Here is a 26,564-nt window from a genome sequence, read left to right as displayed (position 1 = left end):
TTCATGGCTGCAGTGGTGAACGTACACGTGCTTTTATTTTCTTCTGTGTTGTTTTCTCAATATTGTACTACATATTGTTTTATTAAGCAAAAGAAAGCAATGAAGGGTTATCTATAAACAATAGATAAAAGTCTGTAAACAATATCAAATAGGAGGGAAACAGCTGCAAGAGCACTAAAAGTAAAAATGAGCATCAAGTGCATGCAGAACCAGAACAGAACGCAGGAGCAGGGGCTTCCCTGATGGTTCCGTGTTTGCGAATCCATGTGCCAACACCGGGGACACGGATTGGAGCCCTGGCTCTCTGGGCACCTCAGCTATGCAGCCGCACGCCCAGGGCCCCATGCTCCCAGCGAGGAGCTGCCCCGTGGCCAGAGAGCAGCCCCGTCACTGCAGGCAAAGAGTGCCGTCATGCAGCCACGGAGACCTGGGGCAGCCAAAAACAGACTGAAGAAAAGCAGCTGTGATGGCCACCTTAAGTTCTCCTCCTCAGCTCTGAACGGGGGGCCTCAGCTGATCCTAGTGACCCCCTAACCTGAGAAATGAGACAATGATCCACTTTGAGACTTTCCCTTTTGCCTCAAGGGCATTTGCTTTCACTTCTAGGAGACGTCTTTGATTGCATCCTCCAATCCTCCGCTGAATTTTCATTTAGACTATCCAAATACCTTATATTTATGTTCTAAGATGTTCTTTCTTCTTCCTTGGCTGTTCTTTTAAAAGTTCCAATCTTGTCTTACAAATGCAACCTTTTTTATCTCTCAAGTAACTTTCCTATGGGCTTACTTTTTCCCTGTTCTGTCTGGGTTTTCTGTTTGCTTGTTTGGGCCCCTCCCTTCAAGCCGGCCTCTGATCCTCACCCAGTTTACGGCTCCCCAGAGATGGCTGTGTTACAGGGCTTGTTGAGTCTTGGACTTTCCTGTAAAGTGATCAGATGATGAGGCTGCCTTTATCTCAGGAGAGTCCCCAGTATCTTTTTCCTCCCTCTAGGTTGTTCAGAATTTCCAGAGAATAGTGCCAGTGGTAATCTGATTGTAAAGCACGGCATTTGTGTTGGACGTGGTTCTCAGGGCCTCCTGTGTGTTAGTTCACACCTGGGAGATCTCCGGGAGGTAGGCACAATCATCATCCCCCTCGTGAGCAAACGGAGGCACAGAGAGGCTGTGACGGGGTTACAGGGCTCACATACCGGCAGATATCTGAACCCAAGCAGGCTGCTTCCGAGTCTCCTCTGATCCGTGATGCTCCCTGTCTCTCTACCCTGCCTGCTCTGAGAGGGTGGGCCCCACCCCCACCCTGCCTTTGGCTCTCGGGGCTGCGCTGGGGAAACCGCAGGACAGAAGGCGCACATTTCCTTTCCAGCCCCTGCCTTATCTTCAGCTTGGTGTCTTTTGATTCCAAAAGCCACTTTGGGAGAATGAATCCATGGTTCCGGTAGAAGGGAGCAGGAGTTGGTGCGGAGAGGTGGGCATGTGGTAGACTGCGGTGGAGGAAGGGACCTGAAACCCAGCCACACAGAATCCAGACTTCCATCGAGTCCTCCTTCAGTGTTCAGATCCAAGCTTTACTACATTTGATTCTGCGGGCTGAGCTTCTCGGGGATTTTTCCGGGCAAATAGGATCATTTCAGGTAGAAATGACTACCCGATTTCCCTCAGATTTCACCTCTGCATGCAAAATCAGTGGCCATATCGCCATCTTCCTATTTTCCAAAACTTGTTGATAATTTTAAAAGTGCTGTCTCCTCTTTTATTTTCTTTTTCCTCATGGTTTATTATCTCAAAAAAAAAAAAAACTTAAAAAAAAAAAAACAACTACTACAGGCCACAGAACTCAGAAAAGTATTTACTGTAAAGACCTCATTCAAACACCACCAGTGGCTCCAGTGCTGTCCTTCCCAGCAAAGGGGGCAAACCCAGGGTCGCAGGGTGATGACTGGCTGGCTCCTCTGAGACACAGACGCCCTGGAGGCTGTGCCAGAGGCTTCTGAAGCGGAGCGTCTGTGACAGATGATGGGGCGGGGGGGGGGGGGGGGGGGCGCCGGGTGGGCAGGGAGGCGTCAGACTGTCCCCTGTGAAGGGAGGGCAGGGGGCGGCGTTAGGAAGGAAGAGCCCTGGACCACAGCACGGCTCTGGGAACACTCGAGCAAGGCCAGGGCGTGGTCCCTGAGTTGGTGCCAGGGGTCTGCGCTGGGCACACTGGCTCAGATCTGGGGTCCCTACTGTGTCACGGGGAGTGTTCCTGCAGAAGGAGCGCTGTAGGCCCCCTGGGGCAGCGGGCGAAGCGGTCAGCCGGCCCCCTGCCCCTGTGCCCCCCGCCCAGCGGGCCCCCAGGGGTCAGGCCCTGGTGGCCGTGCCCAGCACACATGCACGGCCTTCACTGCTCACGTCTCCTCTGCCTTCTCTGGTTGGGAACGGTTCCTAATGTTCTCTGGTCTTTTGTTACCTCCACATTATTTGAGTGTAGGCCAGTGATTTTGTTCGTTGTGCCTCAGTTTGGGTTTGACCGGTGTTCCCTCGTGATTAAAGTTACACGTTTGTCAGGGACACCACAGAGGCAATGCTGTGTTTTTCGTCGGGGAGCAAACACGGTTGATTTGTCTGCTTACTGGTGGGGTCAGCTTTGCTCCCTAAACAAAGGGAAGCCGTCCAGGTTTCTCCTCGGTAAAGTTTGTAATCAATAATTATCCCATAGAATGGATAAACAACAAGGCCCTATTGTATGGCACAGGGAACTGTATTCAATATCCTGTGATAAACCACAATGGAAGAGAATATAAAGAAGATTGCATACATATTTATAACTGAATAACTTTGCGATAAAGCAGAAATTAACACACTGTGAATCAACTATCAGTTCAGTTCAGTCTCTCAGTCGTGTCCGACTCTTTGCGACCCCGTGAATCACAGCACGCCAGGCCTCCCTGTCCATCACAAACTCCCGGAGTTTGCTCAAACTCATGCCCATCGAGTCGGTGATGCCATCCAGCCATCTCATCCTCTGTTGTCCCCTTCTCCTCCTGCCCCCAATCCCTCCCAGCATCAGGGTCTTTTCCAATGAGTCGACTCTTCGCATGAGGTAGCCAAAGTATTGGAGTTTCAGCTTCAGCATCAGTCCTTCCAGTGAACACCCAGGACTTATCTCCTTCAGAATGGACTGGCTGGATCTCCTTGCAGTCCAAGGGACTCTCATGAATCTTCTCCAACACCACAGTTCAAAAGCATCAATTTTTTGGCGCTCAGCTTTCTTTCCAGTCCAACTCTCACATCCACACATGACCACTGGAAAAACCATAGCCTTGACCAGACGGACCTTTGTTGGCAAAGTAATGTCTCTGCTTTTTAATATGCTATCTAGGTTGGTCATAACTTTCCAAGGAGTAAGCGTCTTTTAATTTCATGGCTGCAGTCACCATCTGCAGTGATTTTGGAGCCCAAAAAAATAAAGTCTGTGAATCAACTATACTACAAATAAAAAGAAAATATTCTGTGTAAATATCTGGTCCCTCACTAAATTTGGCCACGCCACACGGCACACAGGATCTTAGTTCCCCAACCAGGGACCAAACCTGCACCCTCACCAGCCCCACCCCCCACCCCTGCAGTGGAAGGGCAGCTTCTTAACCACTGGATCGCCCTAAGGATCCCTAAACGTTTACCTACTGTTCTAACATCCACTGATGATTCTTGTCTAAACCATTACTACTGTGATGGTTGCAAAATTGTGATTTTTTTAATTCCATCATTTCATCTACATTTATTAATTGAAATTAAACTGAAAGGAAACTCTCCTTACTATTTACTTAATCATTCCTGTTTTTATATCAGTATTAAGTGTATGGATTTCTATTTTATTCAATGGCAATTTTTAATTGAAGTAGTTGATTTACAATATTGTGTTTCAGGTATACAGCAAAGTGATTCAGTTTATATATATATTAATTCTTTTCAATTCATAAAATGCTTATGAATTTTCAATTAATAAAGGAATTTTCAATAAATTCTTTTTTATATAAAAATTTTACTTCATTGTTTTCCATAATAGGTTATTACACGGCATTGACTACAGTTCCATGTGCTATCAGCAGGTCCTTGTTTACCTGTTTTATGCATGGCACTGTGTGTATCTGAATTCCATACTCCGAAGTTATCCCTCCCCCCTTCCCCTTTATTCAACGGCAGTGTGCTGAATGCTCAAAGTGTAATAGTTTGGTGGAACCCCTCCAGGAGCCCTTTCAGACTTGTTTCCGCACCACTTTGACATATCTGCAATATTCTCTGAGCATTTTCTTACTTTTTGGCTCTCAAAAGTGTTCCAAGTTCATATTATAATACACCAGCCCTAGAGTCCTGATTCCCCCAGAGTCCTGATTCCCTTTCATTAGAAATCAAGATCCAGGTTCTGGTGTGCTCATTGCTACGAAATAAATGTTACTTCTAGATCCCCTTAGAGGATGAAGTTAGGAAATGTGTGATATATACACACCCCCACACACTTGCAGCTATATCAGTTCTATAATATTCCATTCAGCTCAACGTATCTAGTTTAGATATCGACAAGGATATAGACATAGATACAGACATAACTGTAGTGTGTACTTAGCCGCTCAGTCGTGTCCAACTCTGCAACCCCAGGGACTGTAGCCCACCAGGCTCCTCTGTCCATGGGGATTCTCCAGGCAAGAGTACTGGAGTGGGTTGCCATGCCTTCCTCCAGGGGCTCTTCCCAACCCAGGGATCAAACCCAGATCTTCCACATTGCAGGCAGATTCTTCACCATCTGAGCCACCAGGGAAGTCCGTGAATACTGGAGCGGGTAGCCTATCGTTTCTCCAGGGGAACTTCCTGACCCAGGAATCGAACCAGGGTCTCCTGCATTGCAGGCGGATTCTTTACCAGCTGAGCTACCAGGGAAGCCCTATAAATAAATAAAGCTCTATAAATGTAGAGCTATCTAGATATAGATATGCAGATATACCATGAGTTTCCACTGATATGTCCAGTTACAATTCACACAGCAGGATTCCTTCCACCTTCTCCTCTTTGTATTTGTAACTTTCTTCTCTGCCAGTGAGAAGCCTGGCAGCCTCCTACCATCCTGTCTTTACTTGCCTGCTCAGGCCCTCTGTGTGCAAACAAACTCCCAGCCCGCTGACCAGCTCCACACTCCCTCCTCACCACACCTGGGCCACCTCACTTGGCCACCTCGTCAGTCAGCCCTCAAAACACAGGTTTCAGGGACCAAGTCCCCCTCTCACTTCACATCATTGGTTCCCAAGATTCAAGTCAACTCAGGAAGGTTGATACAAGACCATTTTCAGCCGTGAAAGATCCACCAGCCCATAACTGTCCACTCTCCAAATGCAGGGTAGGCTAACACAAAGGTTCCATCTCCTCCTTGGTCAAGATCACTGTTTTACACATAGATGTCCTTAATTTGGAACATCTCATCAAAAAAGAGGAGTGATAGCATCAATCTCTATGCCCATCAGACCCTAAAGCCATTATGCAAATGAAACCACCCACTTCTGAGAATTTTGCCCAAATTGGTTCTTTGCAAATTCAGACAAAAAGTGGGAGTTTTTTAAAAAATTTTTATTTATGTATTTATTTTTGGCTGTGCTGGGCTTTTCTCTAGGTGCAGTGAGCAGGGATTACTCTCTAGCGCGGTGCAGACTTGTCACCGCAGAGGCTTCTCTTTGGCAGTGTGTGGCCTCTAGGCTGGGGGCTTCAGTGGTCGCTGGGGGCTGCAGTGGTCGCAGCACATGGGTTCAGTAGCTGCAGTTTCTGGGCTCCAGAGCACAGGCCCAATAGTTGTGGCTCATGGGCTTACTTGCTCCATGGCATATGGGATCCTCCCAGACCAGGAATCAAACCTGTGTCTCCTGCATTGGCAGGGAGGCTCTTTTACCACTGAGCCACCAGAGAAGCCCTGTGACTCTTTTTTGAGTATCAGGGTTTGCACGATTATCAGGGTCTCATAAAATTTACAAATGGGTGACCCCTTTGCCTCTACCCACTCCCTGAATAGCCATCAGGGGCTTCCCTTGTGGCTCAGATGGTAAAGAATCTGCCTACAACACATGAGACCCAGGTTCAATCTCTGGGTCAGGAAGATTCCCTGGAGAAGGGCAAGGCTACCCCCTCCAGTATTCTTGCCTGAAGAATTCCATGGACAGAGGAGCCTGGCAGGCTATAACCCATGGGATCACAAAGAGTCAGATGTGACTAAGCAAGTCACACTTTCAGTTTCACTTTATCTTAGTGTAGAACAAGGAGGGGAAAAAAGGCATCTCTCTGCATGACATTCACCACAGTGTAAAATCATTGGTCTGTTGGTCACAAGTCTCTAGATTATAAGAGTGTTTTGAAAGCAGGTACTGAATCATTTCTCGTCTTTGCACAACCCTAGCACCTTCCCTGGTAGCTCAGACGGTAAAGCGTCTGCCCACAATGCAGGAGACCTGGGTTTGATCCCTGGGTCGAGAAGATCCCCTGGAGAAGGAAATGGCAACCCATCCCAGTATTCATGCCTGGAAAATCCCATGGACCAAGGAGCCTGGTGGGCTACAGTCCATGGGGTCGCAAAGAGTTGGACACGACTGAGTGACTTCACTTCACTTCAGCACCTAACATACTGTCTAGTCATCATAGACAGCAGAATCTTCTTAAACTTTTCTTTGACACTTTCCTTCCTTTCTCCTCTTTGTGCTTTGGGCTCAGTGCACTAGTCGCTCAGGACAGGAAGGCCCTGGGTGTCTCGTAACCCGTCAGGGCAGACCTTAGCCTGCAGCCACAGGATGGGAGTCCTTACAGAGACGCGTTCGGGCCCGGACGCTGGAATGCCCTGATGTAAAGCAGGTGTCCTCAGGGGGTGGTTTCAGCAGATTCAGCGCTAGATATTTCCATCTGAGGTGTCCTCACTGCCAAACTTGAACATGGGTTTTGACCCCACCCACATGCACCTCCTCCCTCCTCTGAGGCTGGATGAACTCAAGGGCATAAAATGCTTCACCATCCCACCCGTTGGGGGAGCACACTGGGGATCCCCTGTTCTTTTCCTTTCAGCTACATGAGTTCTACCAAGTCTACAAGAAGTAGACAATACACATAATCTCTAAACTGTTGTTAAGTATAAAGAAAATGAAACTATGGAAGGCTTCCCAATCCTTTTCACATATTAGCATTACCTTAACACCAAACTTAGAGAAAGATAACACAAAAAGGAAAACCCTGTCCAATTGGACTGCAAGGAGATCAAACCAGTCCCTCCTAAAGGAAATCAACCTTGGATTTTCATTGGAAGGACTGATGCTAAAGCTGAAGCTCCAAAACTTTGGCCACCTGATGCAAAGAACTGACTCATTAGAAAAGACCCTGATGCTGGAAAAGATTGTGGGCAGGAGGAGAAGGGGACGACAGAGGATGACATGGTTGGATGGCATCACTGACTCAACGGACATGAGTTTGAGTAAACTCCAGGAGTTGGCGATGGACAGGGAGGCCTGGAGTGCTGCAGTCCATGGGGTCACAAAGTCAGACATGACTTGGCAACTGAACAACAATTGATACAAAAAGCCTAGTAAATATCTGGGAAATAAAATCCAAGAGTATATAATAATAATAATATATCACAACCAAGTAGAGCTTAGCCCAAATATATGAAGATGGTTCACTATTAGAAAATTGACCATGCTAATTCAGAAAAGATGTATTTCAACAAACTCAGAGAAAGCTCTTCGTAGCTCAAGCTCTATTTCTGATTTTATACTTAACAAACTGGGAATGGATATTACAAATATAATACTTAATGGCGAACCATTAGAATCATTCCCATTAAAGTCTGAAAAGAGACTTTCTATATTGTATTATTGATCATAGGCAATGCGGTGAGATAGGAAATTAAAGTGAGAATTGCAAACATCAGAGACGGAAAGACCATAGGGTCAATACGATTGTCTACCGAGTAAATCCAAGAGAAACAGTAAGCGATAAAGACTAATCAGTTTTCAGCAAGATGACCAGATATAAGAATTTTTTTTTAAATGAAAACAAAAAAAAAAAAATGAAAACAACCATATGAAACAGCTTTTAGTCTCATTATAAACCCAATAAATGTGAATTAAAACAATGCCTTACAAATCATTATTAATTTTTAAAATTCATTGGTACAATCTTACAGGAAGTGATTTGGCAATAAGAACTAGAAAAAGATTCATCCTTTGACTTCTCCTGAAACTCTATCCTAAGGAAATATTCTAAGACATATAATACCTGAAGAAGTTTATAGACTATTTTTACAGAAAATTAGTGGGGAAATAAATCTTTTGTCCAAAAAGAGAGGGAAGGGATTAGCTAAAGAATCACATATCAACTTAAACAAATGTTGTTTTTATCACTAAAAAATTCTTTGAGTTCTTTGTAACAACTCTGAAAATGTATGAAATAGTAATAAGTGAAAATAAAGACAGTTTTAATGCTTGCTGTCACAACTACATGAAAATGAATTTGGAGAAAAATGTTCCAGGAAGTATAGTACAGTCAAGAGCTCAGATTCTTTTTTTCTACCCATGCCACATGGCATGTGGGACTTTAGTTCCACGACCAGGAATTGAACCTTCACTCCCTACATTGGAAGGGTAGAGTCTTAACCACTGGACTGCCAGGGAAGCCACAAAAACTTATACTCTTAAATTGGATGTGTGACTTCAAATCCTGGGGTTACCACTTCTTAGCTGAAAGACTTTGGCCAGATTATCTAATTTGCCTCATTTTCATCACCTGTAAGGAGTTAATCCCTGCAAAGCAACAGGGGTAGCGCTGTAGATACAGTAAAACCACCAACAACTGTTAATTGATGTGAATGCAATGAAGTGCCAGTAGGCATAGTGTTAGGGTAATGAGATTATGTGTTGTTTTCATTCCTGTTTTCTCAATTTTCCATGTTATTATCTTTGTTTTATAATGAAGGTAGATATTTAAATTTTTTTAAGATTTTTTTTATGTGAACCATTTTTTAAGTCTTTATTGAATTTGTTACAATACTGCTTCTGTTTTGTTTTGGGTTTTCAGCCACAAAGCATGTGAGATCTCAGCTCCCTGCCCAGGGATGGAACCTACACACCCTATATTGGAAGGCAGCATCTTAACCACCGGACCACCAAGCAAGTCCCAGATATTTTAATATTTACACGTGTATTTTAAAAAGAACCTCATTTCTAGTCTTAGCTCATCACTCCTCTTGCCTGTGATCCCATTTCCACTCCCTCCTGCCTATCTAGGGTCTGGTTCCACTCATCACCTCGTTGGAGTTATCTCAAGCTCCCCTCTTGATTCACTAAATAAAGGTATCCCTAAACGAATCTTTACTCCATTCCCTTCACTGTTACATTTCTTCAGGGGAAAAAAAAAAAAAAATCACAATACTTTTCTCTAATTCTAATTTCACTCTTCAGTATATTGGAATCTGAATTCTAACAATGTCGCTAGTTCCCTTTACATCCAAAGCAGGTTTATCTTTATTCTATTTCCCCTATCGAAGACGTTTTTAACACTGCTGGTCACTTTCTCCTTGAAGCTCTCTTCCCTATCCTTTCACATTTAGAAAGGAGGATGTGAAAGGTAGGAGGAAGCAGGGGTTTTAGAATTGCCTGTATCGGAAACCGGAAGCTGGTCTCGGCTCCTACGTGAGGTCGGGTCTGAAGCCATAACCTGCAGAACCCATCCAGAAAGGAGAAGCAGGCACGGTCAAGTGAGAAGAGAGTGGCTGGGGAAACCCAACAAGGGAACCAGAGAGTAAGGGGGTCAGAGGCAAAAGAACGCCCTGAGCCCCAAGGGGAACAGAAGTCTGCAGACGCAAAAAGAGAAAATTCTGCAGAATCCCTGTGACCAGTTCAGCGAAACTCTGTTCTCCGATCTCTCCTTTATTCCCGGAACATTTTAATGATGCTCCCTTTCTGTTCCTCAATACCACCCTCTTCAACTCACCTTTTTATTCTATCCCACTCACTCATCCAGCCCTCCCTCTATTTATCAAACGTATGTTTACTGAATGGCCACTGTAAGCTGGACATTGTGATATGCTTTCAAGCTATGCGATAAATACGAGAAAATCCTTGTCCTCAAGAACTCACATAGTTGGGACATCTCTGGTGATTCAGTGGTTAAGACTCCACGCTTCCATTGGAAGAGGAGCAGGTTCAATCCCTGGTAGGGGAACTAAGATCCCACATGCCACACGGCAAGGCCAAAATGTTTAAAAAATTAAAAAATAAAATAACTACCTAGCTGACATTTCTTTTTCTGACCATCTGACATGTTCCCCAAGGTTCCTGCCTAGACCTTCTCATCCCACCTGCACCCAGAGCTCTGGCTGTTTCATCTGGTACCCTGCAGACGTATCACACTCAGGAGGCCAAGCTCCAGCTGTTCATCAGATACTCATGGGCCACCAAACCAGATGTTTCATTATCAACGGAGAAACTCCTAAGTTGTCCGTCACCTTCCCTGTCTTTCACCACGTAGATCCACAACCGGACGGCAATTCTTAACAATACCATCTCCTAAAAACTTCTCAGAATGGCTCTCTCCTATCCATTCTTTATAACTCTGCATTAATTTCAGGCCATCATTACCCTGAAATAGCCTTCTAACTATCCAATATCTTCCCCTTCCAGTCTACCATTATTATTGATAACATATATATCTTTTCAAAAGGCAAATTGTATTTATTTCCTCCCTCATGAAGATCCACCATTGCTCTCTACCCATACGTTTTACTCCCGCATTGTGGACCTTTCGATTTCCTCTTCATCTCCTACCGCTATGCTGGCTAAACAGAATTGCTTATACCTCCCAACTCAAGAAGTTTGGGCCATGCTGTATGCTGTTCTTGGCCCAAGATGCCTCAACCCTTTTTTCCATCTGACAAATACTGACACGTTTTTTAAGGCATCAGTTCAGCTACTCAGTCATGTTCAACTGACCCCATGGACTGCAGCACACCAGGCTTCCTGATCCATCGCCAACTCCTGGAGCTTGCTCAAACTCATGTCCATCAAGTCAGTGATGCCATCCAACCAACTCAACCTCTGTCGTCCCTTCTCCTCCACCTTCTGTCTTTCCCAGCATCAGGGTCTTTTCCAGTGAGTCAGTTCTTCGCATCAGGTGGCCAAACTATTGGAGCTTCAGCTTCAGCATCAGTCTCTCCAATGAATATTCAGGACTGATTTCCTTTAGGATGGACAGGTTTGATCCCCTTGCAGTCCATGCAGGATCTTAATTCTCCAACCTGGGATGGAATCCATGCCCCCTGCATTGGGATCGCAGAGTCTTAACCACTGGACTGCCAGGGAAGTCCCCTGACACCTTTCTAAATAAGCTCAAGTACTACTGGCTCTGTAAAGACTTTCCCATCTCCTCCAAACAAAACTGTCCAAAACAAAAATTTTCCACTGAGCTCCACGTTTACAGTGTACCTCTATTAAGGAAGAATCACATTTGTTTTCTATTCACTTAGACATCTATATAATATTTGTTTAGTTATCGTCTTCAACATTAGAGTGACAACCTAAACCCATAGAGTTAGGAACCATGCGCTTTTCATTTGTTAGTGCCCTGGACCCAGCATAATGGTCACAAGTCTTAACTGAAAGAATAAATAAGTCACAGAATAATGAATGGAAAAAGAAAAATGTTTCTGAAAAAAGTTACATGAATACTAGGATACAACATGTACTGCAGAAAGAAGATTGAAAAGATGCAGACTGAGGAATGGAATGTAAGTCAAAGAAGAAAGGGGGAAGGTGTTAGGAAAAAACTTACAGTTGGCCAGCAAGGCATCCGATCAAAAAATTTCCCAGAGTATATGGGTCTGATGCGATCTGGAGGTTCTACTCCTGGTTCAGCGTTCTCAGCTTCCCTTTGCTCCTCAAGTTGTTGGGCCAACTGGCACTCAGAAGGTTCTATCACCAAGCCCATTTGAGGCTCTGGAGGCTCCGTTTCAGCCAGCTCCCCTGGGCGGGTGAGCCCCATGTCCACCTCCACAGGAGGCTCCGTCTCTGCACTGGGCTTCATCACCACACAGGTGGGCTCTCCTCCCAGTTCCCCTCTACCCTCCATCCCCAGAGCAGGCAGCTTGCCCACTGACGCCCCGAACCCTTCAGGGTCACCAATCACAGGACATCTCCTGCCCCCTGAAGCCTGTGGACTTCCACACACCCGGCCCAGCGGAGGCTGTGTTACCCATCCAGGACAATACCCTGCCAGAAAACGCTCCTTTTCTAAACCCACTCTTCCGGGCAAGGCACCCAGAGGAGGTTTTGTTTCCTGTGAGGCTGAGAGCCTGTTGTCTCCTAAATTACTCCCATCCATGAAAGTCCTAGAAATATTCTGTCTTTTCAATCTCAGTTCAAGCCCCTTGCTCGAAGGAGATCTTATTTCTGGTGATGCCATCCTCTCCTCATATGTCTTACTACATGGGAAATCTTTTCCTAAGCCCACTCTGAGTCCCAGCTCCATGGGAGATGTTGTTCCCGTGATGACTCTCCTCTCTTCCAAGTCATTCTTTCCTTCTGGGGCGAGTTCCACCTCCATGCTCAGGGGAGATTTCCTCCCAGACACCGCCATTCCCGGTCCAAGGGCACTCATCTCTGAGGGGTAAGCTGTACCGGGCTTAAGGGGAGCTCCTAACCTCTTGGAGGGCCCCAACCCTTTGGGGGACGACACTCTCAGAAAAGAGCACATCTCCACCCTGAGTCCCTGCCCCTTCAACACCTAGCGGGGTTCACAGGAAAGAGGAGACGAGGTCTGTTTACCGGTTACCTGGGAAACGGGGGCGGGGCTTGGAGCGGAGCGCTGCGCGCGAGCCACGCCCATCTCTTCCCTCCTCTCTCTCCCCCATCTCCTCTTTCTTACTCCCTTATCTTTGCCTACTCTCTTATCCTCTCCTTCCACCCCTCTTTAGTAGACTGGAGGGCAAGAAAATTACTTGAAATATGTGGTTCTGGGCTCTAGAGCAAATGATGCCCAACTTCTCTTTTGTTTCCCAAACAAGGCGGTCCACTCAGAGTGTGTTCAGCCAGGGGCCTCCTCCCTGCTGCGGGCCTGTTAACTTCACTGGTGTTCAAGGAATAAATAACCCTCTCTCTGGTGGTGAGCACCAGTTTTGCGTCCTGGCTTGTGAAAGTACCTGCAAACTGCATTTCTTTCAGTGCTTAAGAACTCCTTTAAAAAAAATCTGTGAAGTTATGTTTGGCAGCTGCGGTAAGGACCATCTTAAAAGTGTGACTTACACGTCAGTAACTATACTTTAAAGAGCATGTCAAGTAAATATATTAAAGCTTGGAATGAGTTATACAATAATGCATGATGGATTTTTTTAATTTATTTAGTGATCTTTGGCTGTGCTGGGTCTCCGTCGTGCACGGTCTTTCTCCAGGTGCAGTGAGTGGGGTCTACTCTCCAGTGGCGATGCGAGGGCGTCTCATTGCGAGGGCTTCTTTTGTAGCAGAGCACGGGCTCCAGGGCTCAGTAGTTGTTGCTCAGGCTTAGCCTCCCAGAGGCATGTAGGATCTTCCCAGATCAGGGATCGAACCTGGTGTCATCTGCAATGGCAGATGGACTCCCAACCACCAGAGAAGCCCCAAATATTGGATTTTTAAAATAATGTGGCAAACTCAAACTTAAGTATGGGATTTTCTTTAAACTCTTTCAAGTTTCAATGAATGTGTATTTGAATATTTGTCATGTTCTACATAAATTGGGGGCTTCCCTGGTGGCTCTGCTGGTAATAATCTGCCCACAATTCAAGAGACCTGGGTTCGATCCTTGGGTCGAGAAGATCCTCTGGAGAAGGAAATGGCAACCTACTCCAGTATTCTTGCCTGGGAAATCCGATGGACAGAGGAGCCTGGTGCACTACAGTCCACGGGGTCCCAAAGGAGTCAAACATGACTTTTCAACTAAACAACCACAATTCAGTTCAGTTCAGTTCAGTCGCTCAGTTGTGTCCTACTCTTTGCGACCCCATGAACCGCAGCACACCAGGCCTCCCTGTCCATCACCAACTCCTGGAATTTACCCAGACTCATGTCCATCGAGTCGGTGATGCCATCCAGCCATCTCTTCCTCTGTCGTCCTCTTCTCCTCCTGCCCTCAATCTTTCCCAGCATCAAGGTCTTTTCAATGAGTTAGCTCTTCACATCAGGTGGCCAAAGTGTTGGAGTTTCAGCTTCAGCATCATTCCTTCCAATGAACACCCAGGACTGATTTCCTTTAGGATGGACTGGTTGGATCTCCTTGCAGTCCAAGGAACTCTCAAGAGTCTTCTCCAACACCACAGTTCAAAAGCATCAATTCTTTGGCACTCAGCTTAATCTATAGTCCAACTCTCACATCCATACATGACCACTGGAAAACCATAGCCTTGACTAGACAGACCTTTGTTGACAAAGTGATGTCTCTGCTTTTTAATATGCTGTCTAGGTTGGTCATAACTTTCCTTCCAAGGAGTAAGCATCTTTTAATTTCATGGCTGCAATCACCATCTGCAGTGAATTTGGAGCCCCAAAAAATAAAGTCTGACACTGTTTCTACTGTTTCCCCATCTACTTGCCATGAAGTGATAGGACCAGATGCCAAGATCTTAGTTTTCTGAACATTGAGTCTTAAGCCAACTCTTTCACTCTCCTCTCTCACTTTCATCAAGAGGTCCTTTAGTTCCTCTTCACTTTCTGCCATAGGGTGGTGTCATCTGCATATCTGAAATTATTGATATTTCTCCTGGCAATCTTGATTCCAGCTTGTGCTTCATCCAGCCCAGCGTTTCTCATGATGTACTCTGCATATAAGTTAAATAAGCAGGGTGACAATACACAGCCTCGACGTACTCCTTTTCCTATTTGGAACCACTCTGTTGTTCCATGTCCAGTTCTAACTGTTGCTTCCTGACCTGCATACAGGTTTCTCAAGAGGCAGGTCAGGTGGTCTGTTATGCCCATCTCTTTCAGAATTTTCCACAGTACAATAAGGGATAGATAACCATCAAGTAAACCAATGAATGAGGTCATTTCACAAGATGAGTGAAGAGTGTTATGAAGAAAATGGAACACTGTGATATAGAGGGAAGCTCCTTTAGAATCAGCAGGTTTAGCAATCCCTTTGGTGGGTGACACTAAGCTGAGAGGCTGCAGGATGCCCTGCAAACACACAAGCTTTTGAAACCTGACCAGTTCAGGTTCCCGCTTTTTCTCACTGCCTTGCCACCAGGCCTACAATTCCTTCTGTCAGAATTACCTTTCGTTTTTTCTCCAAACTGTCCCAGTTAAAAGCAAACGTTACCATTCATCACTATCTATGCAAAGAGTCATTCTTCAGCTACACAATCAAGGGAAGACAGATTTCCTGGAGAAGAAGGAAGAAGACATAGAGTGTTGTGGGTGGTTGAGAGATGCAAGGTATCGCTTCTCGGCCTTTTGGCTAAGATCAAGTGAGAGATGCAAGGTACTGGGAATTCTCCAGTCCATGCTTACAAGATTTGGGGGCAAAGGCAGCCCTTGAATGCTGTGCTGAGTTCTGTATGCCTGTATTTAGGCTTCATCCATTTTGTAGCTTCCTTAAGAAATTTTATCAACTGATAGGATCTTACATTTGATACAAAAATGTATCCAATTATCTGTCCTCCTCAGGTATCCTGGGTTAGGAGAAGACACAGCATACTGTGAGTGGTAGTACAAGGGCAAAGCTTTACTCTGGCATTTCCAGCTCTCCAAAATTACCACTGCATCTCAGAAGTACCAGCCACTGAGCAGCACTTCCCCAGTCAAACATTGTGGCTAAACTATAAAATACTATGGAATGTATTCATGAATGAAGTGAGATGTTTTTTGGTGTTTTTTTTTTTTTTTTTTGGCCATGGCCTGTGGCTTGCTGGTCTTAGTTCCCCGACCATTGAACATGGGCCCCAGTAGTGACTGGATGACTGGAAATGCCAGGAAATTCCCTCATGAAGGAGGTGAGTTAATAGACAAAATCAGTAAAAAGAAATGAATAAGGAAGCTATAGCATAGAACAATGATGGGGAATTCCTTATCAATGAATAAATCTCGGCTTCCATGTATTACCTGCAAGGTCTTCTTAAGTCAGATGTTCACCATTCTAAAGGAGCTCCTTGGCAGTCCAGTGGTTAGGACTTGGTGCTTTCACTGTCAAGGGCCAGGTTTGATTTCTGGTTGGGGAACTAAGATCCCACAAGCCACATGGCACTGCCAAAAAAAAGTAATGAAGTTCACAAATATTTTGGTGGTCCCTATTATATCAATCAAAGTTCCTCTGGGAGGAATTGAAATCACAAATAAATTATGGCCCTGGCCCTTAAGAACCTTAAAATCCTAATGGAATGAAAGCCTAAGGAGGAAAGGCTAGGCAGACACTTTCTAACTATAAAATAAGGCAGATAGATATCAGAACTATTATAGAGAGTAAAGTATCATGAAATTACAGGAATAAGATCACTCCAGTAGAAGAATCCTCAGATGCCATCCAGGGGAGCCTGCAACCTGGCCAAGATGAGACCTTCAGTGATGAGAGGGCATGGTGTTCCAGACGCAGAGAAAAAAGTGATCCAAGATGCCAAAAAGAAAAACGGTGACACTGTGGATCACAGAGTAGATTGGTATGATTAGGGCACAAGGCAAGTAGTGGGTAGGGGGCAGGACTTAGAAATAGAATGAAAGAAACATGGGCTGGGACCAGAGTTGAAGAACTTTGCTAAACTCTGTTTAGCAACTGAATGTTTCTGAGTAGGGGCGACTGGCCAAGGGGTAAAGAATGGATTGAAAAGGCAGGAGTGTGCATTAACTCCAGTTTATATGAATACTATCATGGCCAAGTCTTTGGGAATATAGTTCAGATTTGGGGATTAGAGAATTTTGGGTGATAGAAAGGACAATGAAGAGCTGAAAATGATTCTTTTTCAGGTCTAGGTGACAGAGACTGTGAATACCAGTCATCAAGCAGAAGCAGGTTTGGGATGCATAGCTCTCGTTTTAGACATACTGTTGACTTGCGAAAATTAATGACATATCCTATTTCCTGATTCTTCCCAGGACTGTTCAACAGGTATCACCATGACTAACGCACCATATTGGAACCACCCCTGGGGATAAAGTGCCAGAGACACCATTTACACGTGACACATAATGCTCTCAGGGTTAGTAACTGGGGAGCTGATCTGAGAGACTGGCTGCTCAAGGATTCAAATTACCTTCATTGCAAAATGTTGCCTGAGCACCCACAGGGTACCTTAGCCCAAGTATATGCGTGCGTGTGTGCATGCTTAGTCAGTCAGTCTTTTCTGACTCTTTGCGATCTCATGGACTGTAGCCCACCAGGCTCCTCTGTCCATGGAATTTTCTAGGCAAGAATATTGGAGTGAGTTACCATTTCCTACTCCAGGGGATCTCTAAAATAAATATGAATACAATCCAGAGAGTTTATCATTAATAAATGAAACAAATACAATAGTATGATTACTGCAAATGATTCTATATGAAAATACTATGAAGTTATAGTTCACAGAAAATGGAAACAATGATTGACCTTACCCCTATTATGTGAAAAATGTACCCCAAAAAATGCAGAGATCAATGTATGTAAGAATGGCAAAGATCTACAAGTAGGACACTACCGTGTGTTAGTAAAATAGAGTAACAGACATTACATGCATTGCTGGTTGGAGGGCAGTGTGGAAAAATGTATCAGAATTACAAAGTATGGAACTTTTAACAGCAATCAACTTGGAGAAATTTGTTACAGAAATACATGAGAAATGACTATATATTAAATTATTCACTGCAGCACTTTGTTGTTCAGTTATTCAGTCATGTCTGTCTCTTTGTAACCCCATGGACCACAGCATGCCAGGCCTTCCTGTCCTTCAACATCTCTCGGAGCTTGCTCAAGCTCATGTACATCGAGTCAGTGATGCCATCCAGCCATCTCATCCTCTGTCATTCCCTTCTCTTCCTGCCTTCAATCTTTCCCAGCATCAGGGTCTTTTCCAATGAGTCGCCTCTTCACATCAGGTGGCCAGAGTACTGGAGCTTCAGCTTCAGCATCAGTCCTTCCAATGAATATTCAGGGTTGCTTTCCTTTAGGATGGACTGGTTTGATCTCCTTGCAGTCCAAGGGACTCTCAAGAGTCTTCTCCAACACCACAGTTCAAAAGCATCAATTCTTTGGCATTCAGCCTCCTTTATTGTCCAACTCTCACATCCATACATGACTACTGGAAAAGCCATAGCTTTGGCTATATGGACCTGCCAGCAAAGCAATGTCTCTTTTTACTACACTGTCTAGGTATTAGATTGTCTTCCAAGGAGCTTCCAAGAAGCAAGCATCTTTGGTTTCATGGCTTCTGTCACCATCCTCGGTGATTTTGGAGTCTAAGAAAATAAAATCTGTCACTGTTTACCCTGTTTCCCCATCTATTTGCCATGAAGTGATGGAACCGGATGCCACGATCTTAGATTTTTTGAGCTTTAAGCTTAGATTAGTTGAGCTTTAAGCCAACTTTTTCCCTCTCCTCTTTGACTTTCATCAAGAGGTTCTTTAGTTCCTATTCGCTTTCTGCTGTACGGGTGGTGTGATCTGCTTATCTGATGTTATTGATACTTCTCCTGGTAATCTTGATTCCAATTTGTGCTTCATCCATCACTGCAGCACTAACACCCCAAAATATAAAATTGTGCAAATCTGAAACTAGAACTGATAAAACTATTGATATGTTTCATTCAATAGACTGCTGATATAGCCAAGAAAAATGAGGACTTTTCATAAAATGATTCGAAAAATCAGTGTATTTTCCAAGATGGCCACAAGATTTCATGCATATTCTTGTTAAAACATGACACTGGCTTTCTTTCCTCAAATCGGTACAAGCCTATGACTTGAGCATCACTGATACTATCTCTGTGAAATTCTGGGGGTAGGTCATAAAAAGCCACCCAGCATCTGCCTGGTATCTTGGGGACATTCATGCTTGAACCCAGCGCCATGTTGCGAGGAACCCAGACCAGGAGGCAGGCCACATGCAGGTATTCTGGCCGACAGCCCCAGCTGAGCACCCAGACATGCTGAGGTGACGCGAGCCCCAGGACTGACCCCCTGCCCTGACATCAGAAAATCACTTAAGCCCACTCAACCCCCAGAACCAAGACACAATAATTGCTTTAAGTGACTAAGCTTTGGAGTCATTTGTTTCTGAACAATAGATAACTGGGACAGTAATAAAGAGAAAAAAGTATATAACAGTGAGTCTGATACGTTTTAAATTGCATAAAATGGAGAAAATATATAAAGTTGAATATAACAGTAACTTTGCAAAAACAAAGTTAACGCTACCTCTGGGGGAAAAAACTGGAAAAAGAACTAAGTAGTCAGAAGATAGGAGTGAAACTTTTCAACATAAACCATTTGAATTTTGACTCACAAGAACAAACTAATGACAAAATAAAAATGTGAAACGTGTGGATGGCATAAAAATGAACACAGTGGTGCTAACTTTGGAACGTGAGTGACTTGAACTTTTATTTAAAAATACTTTCATCTTATTTTCCTTAAAAATCAATACATAAGGGAGTTCTGTATTTATCAAGTACCATACATTTTATAATAGAATGCTTACATCGTACATATCCTGACCCTAAACTACCAATTCCAGAATACAGGTGGCACTGAAGCAAGATTTGTCCTTAATCCCAGCTGTCAGGCAATCAATACTGATGACCTCACAACAAGGCTATAAATAATAAACAGCAAACTGAAAAAAACATCCCTCAGCCTGAGGAAAAATCAATTTAACACTCTACCAAATTCCTAAAGGATTTTTGTTTTGTTTGGTTTCAAATGCCCAGACTGCCTGGTGTCTGAGATTGTAGTGAAACAGTTTTTAACTTTTTATTTTATATTGGAGTACAGCCAATTAACATTGTTTGTGATAGTTTCAAGTGGGACTCAGCCATACATATATGTGTATCCATTCTCCCCAGAGTGGCTTCTCAGGTGTCACAGTGGTGAAGAATCCACCTGCCAATGCAGAAGACGCAAGAAATTCCTATTTGATCCCCGGGTCCAGAAGAGGCCCTGGAGTAGGAAATGGCAACCTTCTCCAGTATCCTTGCCTGGAACATTCCATGGAGAGAGAAGCCTGGCAGGTTACAGTCCCTGGCGTTTCAAAAAGCCTGACAGGACTCAATGGCGAACACACATCCTCCTCCAAACTCCCCTCCCAGCGGGGCTGCATTTTACATTGAGCAGAGCTCCCTGGACTACACAGTAGGTGCTTGCTGGTTATGCGTTTAAAATACAGCAGTGTGTACATGTCCATTCCAAACTCCCTATCCCCTCCCTCCAACCTTCCCTTCTGGCAAACATGTTAGTTCTCTAACTTCCTGCAAAGGAAGCTAATGAATGTCTTGGGTTCTTTAACCGAACTGTGCTTAAGAACTCAGGTTCCGAGCCAGTCTGCAATTTAAAGACGATTTCAGCACCTACTCCGCCGCGATTCTGGACAAGTTACACAATCTCCGTGCCTCGAATTCTTTACCAGTTAAACAGGCAGGGCACATTCACGAATTCCACAAACAGGACTGAAGACTTCCAGGCTGTCAGTCACTGTGCTAGACAGCAGCGAGACCACTCTGTGGAGGTCATATTCCAACGGAGGAAGTCTGAATAGTCTCAGAGTGAAAGCCTCCTAGCGTAGGAAGAAAAATGGATTGATTCCTGTGAAGAATTTAGTACAAACACTAACCCATGACAGGAAATTCTCTGTAAAAGCTACCTATTATTTCATAATGTGTCCTTCTCCACCCCAAACTGGTAAAACTCTCGGGAGAAGCAGGTTATTATGGAAGACCTCCCCGCCTAAAGACGCCTCTGGGTCACACCCTCCTCCCCGGAGTAAACGCCCCTCACCAGCCTTCACCCACCCATCCATCCCCAAGGTCGCGCGTCAGGAACCTCTCTCTCTGCCAGAAAAGTCTGTCGAGCTAGCAGAGTCGGTGGTGCAGGGTAAGGGGCGGGGGACACCGCGCCAACAGTGACAGCCCTACGTAGGCCCGAGCTCTCCAGGGTGCCCCCGAGAGCAGAGCAGCTAAAGAACTCCTCGCTGCCGTTCCCAGCCCTCGGCCTGAAGGCGCCCCAAGCCGCCAGGCGGACAACAATGGCGCGGGCGTGGGCGGGGCTGCGCGCGCAGGGGCCGCAGGGGATGGGAGGTGGCCCGCGGCTAGACCTGCCCCGCGGCGGGCGGGGTCATGTGACCACCTACGGCCCCGCCCCGCCAGGAAGGGCTCTGGGAGCCGGCGGGGGCGCCGACGGAGCGGGCGGGCGGGCGACGGCGGAAGTGACGGACGGGCGCGCCTCGCTACGTGCGGCGACGTGGCGGCGAGGCCGGCGCCCGGCGGCGGAAGTGGCTCTCGCGCTGGGACTGGAGTGTTTGTGTTTTGGTTTGCGGAGGAGCCGGCGGCGGGCCTGAGGGGAGGAGGGAGGAGGAGGAAGAATCAGTGGGAGCTCGAGCGCCGGGCGGCGGCTGCGGAGGAGGAGGAGGAGAAAGGAAAGAGGAAGGCGGAGCGGAGAGAGGCGGGGACGGAGCCCGACGGGGGCGGCACCGCGGCGCGATCCCCGCACCGTCCAGTCTGAGGGGAGCGGCGCGACTGGAGGACGCGCCGCCGCCGCTTCAGGCCCCGCTTGGGCTACGCCTGGAACCTGCAGCCGGAGCTTCGGCGCCGCGGCTCCGCGCGCTGCGAGCCCAGGTAGCCCCGCTGGCCTTTCGCCCGCGAAGCGGGTCAGAGCCCCGGTGGTCCGCGGGCCCCGCCGTCACAGGGGCCCCCAGCCTTCCTGCTCGCGCCGGAGCCCCGAACAGGAGAGCCGCCGGACGTGGTGTCTCGGCCCGGCGGCTCCGGTGGCCCTCTGAAGGGGCCCCGGAGGCCAGGGTTTGGGGACCGGCCGAGGGAGCTGCGGGTGTCACCCCGTTCCCTTCTCAAGATGGCGCCGCGAGAGCGGCCCGGAGGCCGCGGCGCCGCTGCCCTGTCCCGGCAGCCGGGTGGGGTGTCCGCAGCCGGAGTCGGGCCGGGTTCGGGGCAGAGACAGGAGGGATGCGCGCGGGCCGGCGGGCCTGCCTGCTGGCCGGTCAGAGCTGCTGCCGGTGGCTCATGTGTTCCCCGAGGAGGAACCTGGGCCTCTGGCAGGTGTGAATTCGGGGAGCTCCGCCCACCCCGGCTCCCCGAGCCGGGTAATGGAGGGAGGCGGCGGCCCGGGGAGCCCTGCTGTTTGGGGACTCTTGTCTCCGCTCTGGAAGGTGGTGTTTCAGGTGAAGAGCCTGAAAACAACCCGACACAGCTAGGCCGCCGAAGCTCTCAGACGGTAGAGCCCTTTGAACGTGCTCTGCTGTTCGCCTCCCTGCAAACTGGCTGCTCTCTGAAGACTTGCAGACTTTTTAAGCTCTGAACGTCATAATTCACATTGGTTTTTGTCTTTTGCTGAAGTGGAGCCTAAGTGTCCAATCAGTTGCCTTTCATATAACTGGTGGGGGAAAACAACCACATGGACACCACTGCGATATATCTTGGCAGTTCAGAAACTTAATTGTTAATATACAATGGGGATCATAAGAGCTTCTTAAGGTTGCTGTAAGCCTAACTCGTGGAATGGTGATTGGCAAAAAATAAATGCCTAGTAAATGTTAGCTGCTGTTATGAATGCAATTTTAATCAAAGAGCACCCAGAAGGACTTTAACTACAGAATAGCAGTTATTTTCAAAAGATTTAAAATGCATTTTCTGCAAAATCTTTGGTTTTGGAAAACAAAAGTTTGTAATGAATACAAATGAATATTACAGAATATAACTTTTAACCTTAATGTAATGCTATTTATATTCATAATTAGATTTAGTTAATATTTTTGTTTGAGGCCTTTGGAGGGAACTATAACCAAAGCTAAATTTTTTTTCCCCTTTAATGAGCATCTGATGTTTTCCCTGAAATTTCGGGCGCACTATAGGAATTCAGAGCATGTTGTCCTTGATGAGTAACTCAGTTTGCTGTTTTGTAGGTAATAGTTGGGAAGTGTTTCAGTTGCTGTTGTGTGTAATGTGTGCAGGTTTGTTGGTACATTTTCAGTTTACATGACATTTTGTTGATATTTGGTCATTATTTCATCAAAGGGGCACTTTAATTGCCTGTTTTCAATCGCTGCTATGTGTTGACCACTGTATCAGAAATATTTTACGTTTATATTCTCTTAATTCTCACAGCAGTTATGAAAATTGGATATTCTGGAGTAGAGAGCTTGAAATGAAAGCACTTGCTCCAACAGAAATTAGTACAGCTATATCGAATTAGATCCCCAAATGTAGTATGTTTGGGAGTGGTGGGAGGATAGATGTGAGATTGGAGCATTTTGTGTGTGTGTGTGTAAGTGTGTAATAAAGTTTTATTAAAGTATAAAGGAGACAGAGAAAGCTTCTGACATTGGCATCAGAAGGGGGCAGAAAGAGTACCCCCGAGCATTTTTTTTAATCGCAGAAAATTCTTTATGCAGAAGTAGGAAGAATATTATAATGAACCCATCAACTAGCTTCAGTTATCTTGTTTTATTTATATCCCCATTGTTTGGGAGCAACTCAGATCTATTATTTCATTTGTAAATATTTTAGGTACAGTATGTATTACTGAAAGATAAGAGGTCTTCAACACTGCCATTTAGATAAAGTAGAGGTGATTTTATTGTCTTGGATGTATGGTCTCATAGATACGTTTATTAATGAGTTCACTGTTAAGAGAGATTCTTGTATAAACTCATTTCATGGGCGAGACAAATTTCTTATGAGGTACCTAAATGAAATCCAACAGTGACTTGAGAAGGAGAATCATCGTATTTAATGTTATTAGCACATGGTCAGATTTTGATTAAAAGTAGAAGAAAGCTATTATAATTGATTTGTGAGTAGCTTAGAAAATAATTTTTTAAAAGTTTGCTGATTACTTTGAGAATTATCATTATTAAATGATAAAAGAAGACTTAGAAGTTTAGCTTTAGGCTAGTTTTTTGTAAGTGTGTTAAATAGAAAATAATGACACGTTTAATTGTTAGCCCCAAAACTACAGAAGAGTATAAGTAAATAAGACACTAATTCACTCCCCATCCGGAGAACCGCTGTTGACACTTCCACGAATGATGTATTTTAGAACATCAGAATACAGTATTAAATCCTTTAGCCACCAGAAATAGATCTACTTAAAATATTTGTTGCTCCAAAGATACCATTCAATAAAAAGCATGTGCCATTTAAAAGGAGCCTTCAAATAATAATGGCTGACTTTTATTGAACTTACTGTTTTAAGCTCTGTTCTAAGATTTTTCCCTTAATTGACTTAATTTTACTCAAAACCGTTTTAACCTAAGTAGTTGAGTTCCAGAACCAGAACTAGTCACCTTTCAGGTTGCATGGGTTGAAACTCAGCTCTGTTGAAGCTCTGTCACAGTAACTGTGTGACCTCAGTCAAGTTAGCTAACCTTTCTGTGCCTGTTTCCTTATTTTTTAAGGATTGGAATAGGCAACTTTATAGGATTGTTGAGTGGCTATGTTAAATAATTAAAACCATCTGGCACAAAATTGAGTCTTTAAGAAAGGTTAGGTTTAAAATGTTTACAGAGCCTTAAAAATTACAGTATGATTTTAGGGTCAAAGCTCGTGCCTTTACTTATTAATCAAGGCAGTGAATTAAATGACAGTCAGTGTCCAATAGAGGTTATAATTGTCATGTATTAATGTGTTACAGGCAAAATTTTAAAGTGATAATATGAGGTTTGCTTTGTTTTGCTGATTTGTATTCTTAATTACTTCATATTTGTTTTTTTACAGGTTTCTTTACCTCCAGAAAGAAAAGAATTGACACCTTGCATCCTGGAAGTTCATTTAAGAAACTGAAATTAGGGACTTCTTTCAAATTTGGACATGGCTAATCGAGGAGCAACAAGACCCAACGGGCCAAATACTGGAAATAAAATATGCCAGTTCAAACTAGTACTTCTGGGAGAGTCTGCTGTTGGCAAATCGAGCCTTGTGCTTCGTTTTGTGAAGGGCCAGTTTCATGAATTTCAAGAGAGTACCATCGGGGGTGAGATTTTCTTTTACCCTTTCTTCATTTAATTGACTCATACGTTGACAAATAAGGTTTTGCAGTTCTGATTGTATGATGATGGGTACCTAAATAGGTCACAGAGTGAATAAAAGAGCTGAGCTGCAGACTCAAGCTTTATAGCTTGATTTTTGATAAGATAATGTGTTTTAATATTTTGACTTCCTGGCTATCTCCAAGATGATAAAATACAGATGCAAATATGAATAGAATCAGTGTCCCAAGTCTCAGATTTGATTGGTATCTTTCTTGATAATGTTTAAAAGCGTTTTCAAATTATCACATGTCTGCTGAATTGTGTTGGCTTTAGAATGAATGGTGAAAATAGTAAAAGTAAAGAGTAAAAGAGTTACCATTAAAATTCTAAATAACTGGACTATTTACAAATTACACTGATTTGCAAAATTAGTTACATTTTATTAAACATGTTTAAGAATGTTCCTAGCGTGAGGGAGGAGAAGTGAGTGATTAATGAAGAGGGACATGAAAGGGAAATGGGACCTGGAGAGAAAGTGAAAGAAAAGGGGAAAGAGGTGGCATCAAGACTGCTTACAGGGACGGTGTTCAGAGGGGAAGGAAGGTGCGGGACCAAGAGGAGATAGCCAGCAGTGCCATACTGGGAAAAGAAGATAAGAAGTGAGATCCCTGAACTTAGAGAGATCTGTAGCTGTGTATAGCGGTGGGGCAAAGCCCTTTTTGGTTCTGCTTAATGTGTCAAATGAAGCTTTTGAATTAGGTAATGTCAGAGGAATCACACAGCTGTAAGATTCACACTGCTTTGCAAGAGGTGTGTAATAAGCAGGACCATATTTTTTCAGGTGTTCACGAATATATTTTTAACCTCATGTTTTAAAAAGTCAAATACTTTTTTTTTACTTTTGAAATACATAAGGCAGATACTCTTTGGCATACATACTACAGCAAGTTCTTGGGAGTCCATCTTTCAGAAGCATAACTTATGCTGTGCATTGAGTATATGATGTCAAATAAATACACTGAGAATTATATTTATGATTTCAGATTATCCCTTTAACATAAATTACAGAACTCTGCTATCTCCTGACTTTTCTATAGGAAATGTAGTAGATAAGTGATATTTCCTATTTAATAGACTAGCAATATAACAAGTGACAGCCAACCCCCAGTGTTTGTATATCATGTTACAGTGTGATCCCATTTTAGTGTTAATACTTTTTTATAATGAATGAGCATCAGAAATACAGCCCTTTACGTGAGTTTTTTATTTTGATTCAGAAATCTTGATATCTTTAAAAATTGTGATGAACAGCATATCACACATTCTTTGTTGTTTCCTTGTTAATATATCTGTGTATATGTGGTTTAGTAGTGAAATATTACCTCTCA

General features: G+C 44.6%; 2 protein-coding genes across 2 annotated transcripts in view; one reads left to right on the top strand and one right to left on the bottom strand.

Moving 5' to 3' along the window:
• EFHB (EF-hand domain family member B) overlaps nucleotides 1-12,743 on the bottom strand; it is a 59,356-nt gene extending 46,613 nt beyond the window's left edge. The window contains exon 1 of the mRNA XM_061167953.1: nucleotides 11,823-12,743. Within this exon, the coding sequence (XP_061023936.1) occupies nucleotides 11,823-12,743 (921 nt within the window). The remainder of the gene's footprint in view (nucleotides 1-11,822) is intronic.
• An 8,739-nt stretch (nucleotides 12,744-21,482) lies between these two features.
• RAB5A (RAB5A, member RAS oncogene family) overlaps nucleotides 21,483-26,564 on the top strand; it is a 31,567-nt gene continuing 26,485 nt past the window's right edge. The window contains exons 1-2 of the mRNA XM_061167243.1: nucleotides 21,483-21,811; nucleotides 24,923-25,178. Of these exons, the coding sequence (XP_061023226.1) occupies nucleotides 25,016-25,178 (163 nt within the window). The 5' untranslated portion in view covers nucleotides 21,483-21,811; nucleotides 24,923-25,015. The remainder of the gene's footprint in view (nucleotides 21,812-24,922; nucleotides 25,179-26,564) is intronic.

Source organism: Dama dama, chromosome 19 (assembly GCF_033118175.1).
Source record: "Dama dama isolate Ldn47 chromosome 19, ASM3311817v1, whole genome shotgun sequence".
Classification (NCBI taxonomy): Eukaryota; Metazoa; Chordata; class Mammalia; order Artiodactyla; family Cervidae; genus Dama; species Dama dama.
This window is presented reverse-complemented; position numbering and strand designations above follow the sequence as displayed.